At 35.3% G+C, this 3,919-nt stretch overlaps 1 protein-coding gene across 1 annotated transcript; it reads left to right on the plus strand.

Moving 5' to 3' along the window:
* Positions 1–412: 412 nt before the first annotated feature.
* Positions 413–3,607, plus strand: LOC132759018 (uncharacterized). The gene is made up of 2 exons (XM_060750742.1): positions 413–1,793; positions 2,291–3,607. The coding sequence occupies exons 1-2, from the start codon at positions 498–500 to the stop codon at positions 3,503–3,505; spliced, it is 2,511 nt and encodes an 836-aa protein (XP_060606725.1). The 5' UTR covers positions 413–497; the 3' UTR covers positions 3,506–3,607.
* Positions 3,608–3,919: the final 312 nt, after the last annotated feature.

Here is a 3,919-nt window from a genome sequence, read left to right on the forward strand (position 1 = left end):
CAACCCTTTGACGTCAACGTGGAGATATAGAATCTTGAAGCCAATTACCAATCATTACCAATCCTTTCCAAACTGATAAATGACCAGTGCTTGGTAAACAATGTCCATACTGTCAGGAAACCATTTAAGAACATTGCCTCCATTGTGTTTACATTAACCGTTCTAGCGAGTCAGTATCTCCAGGTATCGGGTTTTATCTAATTCTAAACCTAATCTTAACATATTGAAATGCTTTGAAATAATATTTACAATGAAATCCAAAAGAAATACAGATCACATAGGTAAATAATTGCATTTGTTCCATAATCCTAAGAAAATATGATTTCTTGTTACTAGAACAGATGATAAAGGAGTATCAACTGCTAATAAAAGAGTTGATAACAACATAAGAACCTTGATCACATAAATTGTGTTATATCTTTTCATATTTTGGTTATTTAAATTCTTTCTTGACTAAAGACGCCATATAATAATATCACTTTGGATTATTCACCATTATGGTTTCATTCAACACGACACAAATGACCCCGGATAACTCAAACATTTCATTTACCAACGAAACAATAACGTCTTCGGTGATTTGGAACGCAAGTTGCCGTTACAATGAATTGGGGCTTGAGACACCAGTCGACCCCGCCATTTTGCAGGGAGTCTGCGAAGCGATTTTTTGCTCAGACGATAGAGCGAGTAGTCTCAACATTGTATGTGAAGAGTATTTCGGCGATCTGAAGAGGAAGATAGAAATCGATCGCTTATATTCTCAAACTATACCAATGGCGAGTAAAGTGATATTGTCAATTATGACATCGGTTGTGATATGTCTATCTCTTTGTGGCAACATACTCGTCGTAATGACATTTGTATTAAACAAAAACATGCGATCTGTGACCAATGTGTTCATCTTGTCACTCGCTATAAGTGATCTCATGGTGACGCTCACGTGTAATCCAATGAATCTGGGGTTAATTCTAAAACCAACACGTTGGATATTTGGACGTTTCGGCTGCAAACTGATGCCTTGTATTACTCAGATGTCTGTTGCATGTAGTTCGTTAACACTCTGCTGTATTGCATTTGACAGGTATTACGCAATAGTTCATCCTTTAAAGTTGAAGTTTATACAGACGACAAAGCGTGCTACCATTTTGCAAGTAATTGTTTGGTGCGTGTCTGCCGCGTCAACAATTCCTTATGCGTTTTTCTACGATACGCGTGAAGTATCTGTGTGCAAGAATGAAGAATATAAAATCGTTTGTATTCAACAACATTATCATACTGCAAAGAAAGTTTTTGACATTTGGATAACGATGTTCGTCTTATTTTGCGGACCATTTCTCTTTATGTCTATACTTTACGGTATAATTTGTCATAAACTATGGGTCCAAAGACCTATCGGAGCTGTTTCACAGAGAAACCATGACAACAGACTAAAACTTAAACGTAAAGCAATTAAGATGCTCATCACGGTAGTGTTTATCTTTATTATTTGCTGGAGCCCACTTCTGCTGTTTAATGTCATCGCAAACGCAAATCATGTGCCGACAAACGTAAACAGTCTAAACTGGCGGTCTTTCCTGCAATGTCTGGCATTAAGTAGCACGTGCTGGAATCCATTAGTTTATGCGTTCATGAATGAAAAATTTAGAAAAGCTTTCAGAACTCTCTTGTCCTGCCGAAAAAGTCAAGCTCAACCAATGCTTGAACATAGATTATCAACTGAAAGTCGTAAAACTACCACACAGCTTGAACTTCCGGTTTTACCTGACAGAAGTGGACAAACATCAGAAACTAAAGCCTGAACAATTATTGTTAAGCCATGATGTATGTTTTCAATATGAACATATGGCTGTTACATATTCATATTTTTTACAAAGTAATCTGTAATTTAATCAATCGACTCTGTGTGACAGATTTTGCGGTAATCGATCATTGTCGCAAATTCTTGAAGAAAGAGTTCCTGTCCAACTCAAAATCAGGCCATAATTTCTTAGACTCTTTATCATGGACTACTGACAAAATGACAGGTTATAGATAAACGTATGGCATCATATTTGCAAACCGAAACTGGACTTCTTAAAGCGATCACTTTTATCATATGTACACTCTAATGATATCTTACACTTCAAAATTATATTAAGGTGTCACCTTTGTTGTAGTTGATTTTAGTGTAGAACGTCTTTGCATTAGGACGCTTTGAATATGACTTACTATTTTAATTCATATTTTTTAAAACTTTGAAAATGTGCACTGGATAATTTTATTCGACTTTTTGGCTTAACTTAATACCGCGTATAACACAAAAGATTGTTTTCTCAAAGGCATAATAATGTCTACAACGGCTAAAAACTTGCTTGAAGAACTAAAAAGAGCTATTTGTGAAGGAACTATTAAATGTTCCGAACCGGACTCCGATCAGTTTTGTGCAAAAAGATATCCAGATTTGTTTAAAGAACTTACAAAAGATAAATATGAAGTTATAGGTGTGTCATTAGAATCAAAGGTGTTATTATCAATACTTTACGGAATCATTGCTTTTATGTCACTTATCGGAAACTCCTTGGTAATTGTCACGTTTGCATTCGACAAAAACATGAGGTCTGTTACAAACGTCTTTATTTTATCCTTAGCAGTAGCAGACCTCATGGTAACGTTAACTTGCGTTCCAATTAATCTTGGTGCAGCATTTGATATCTATTGGATATTCGGGCCGTTTGCCTGCAAGCTCGTGCCGTTTTTCATGACATTTTCCGTTGCGTGTAGTTCGCTAACATTGTGTTCTATTGCACTTGACCGGTACGTGGCAATTGTTCATCCATATAAACTGAAGTTTTTACAGAACCCTAAACCTGCCGCTATCTTCTTAATTGGTATATGGGGCCTTTCGATCGTATGCAGCATCCCTAATGCTGTCTTTTACACGGTTAAGAAAATTGAACAGAAATGTGAGGATAATTCAAAGGAAGAAAATTATGTATGCGTCTGGCCGGAAAATAAATACAAACTGCCTTTGGAACTTTGGTTAACGTTGGTTGTTTTATTCATAATTCCGCTTCTTATAATGTCCACAACGTATGGGCTAATTGGCTATCAGTTATGGATTCGAAAGCCAGTTGGAATGCGGAGAAATTCGCTTAGAAATGCGGACATGAAGAAAAGTGTCATTAAAATGTTGGTTATTGTTATGCTTGCCTTTATTTTGTGCTGGAGCCCTATTATGATATTGAATTCGGTTGAGAAATCAATTGATAGAGAAATGTTGAGCCGGAAAACAATCGTCTACCTTCAATTCTATTTCAAATGTCTGAGTATGGCCAGTTGTTGCATCAATCCAGTTATCTATACATTTATGAACAGAAAATTTCGAATGAATTTCATGACATATCTTTGCTGTAGAAAGAACCGTGTATCTGTTGCGAATGCTGTTAGCAAAGAAACGGGTCGTGTCACTTTGCAGAAAATTGAGGACCGGGACGGCAAACCAGTGGTTGTACTTCCACGTGAATAATAATTAGTGACAATTGCTATATGTGATGTTCCTAGAGGCATTTCATTCATGTAAACATAATATTTTATGTACTGTAGATGTAGACTGTTTTCATTTTGAAGTAACCATTTGATTAACTGTACGGACAGTTTCGTGTGATACGAAAGTTATCTTGTTTCGATTTCTTTGTAATTCTTGCACTTATTTTTGAAAGATTGTGACGTTTTCATATATCTGTTACCAAGTATATAATAAGTGATATATCATAATAGTATTTCAAGCAATTAAAATGTCATTTTTGACCATTTTGTATAATAGTGTTTCATATTTGGCGTTTCTGTTTTATTTAATGATAAGTCAAAAAAATGTTTAATGATCAATACAAATCTTATTTATATAAAAAAACTGTTCAATATTTCCATAAAATCATTTTGT

The sequence above is a fragment of the Ruditapes philippinarum genome, unplaced genomic scaffold, assembly GCF_026571515.1.
Source record: "Ruditapes philippinarum isolate M1 unplaced genomic scaffold, ASM2657151v2 ctg3315_1_1_1_1, whole genome shotgun sequence".
Lineage (NCBI taxonomy): Eukaryota > Metazoa > Mollusca > Bivalvia > Venerida > Veneridae > Ruditapes > Ruditapes philippinarum.

Bases quoted from the DNA above. Each gene is read 5' to 3' on its own strand.
- LOC132759018 (XM_060750742.1), top strand. From the start codon at position 498: ATGGTTTCATTCAACACGACACAAATGACCCCGGATAACTCAAACATT. The intron at 1,794-2,290 runs GCCTGAACAATT...CTTAATACCGCG, and splicing joins GACAAACATCAGAAACTAAA to TATAACACAAAAGATTGTTT.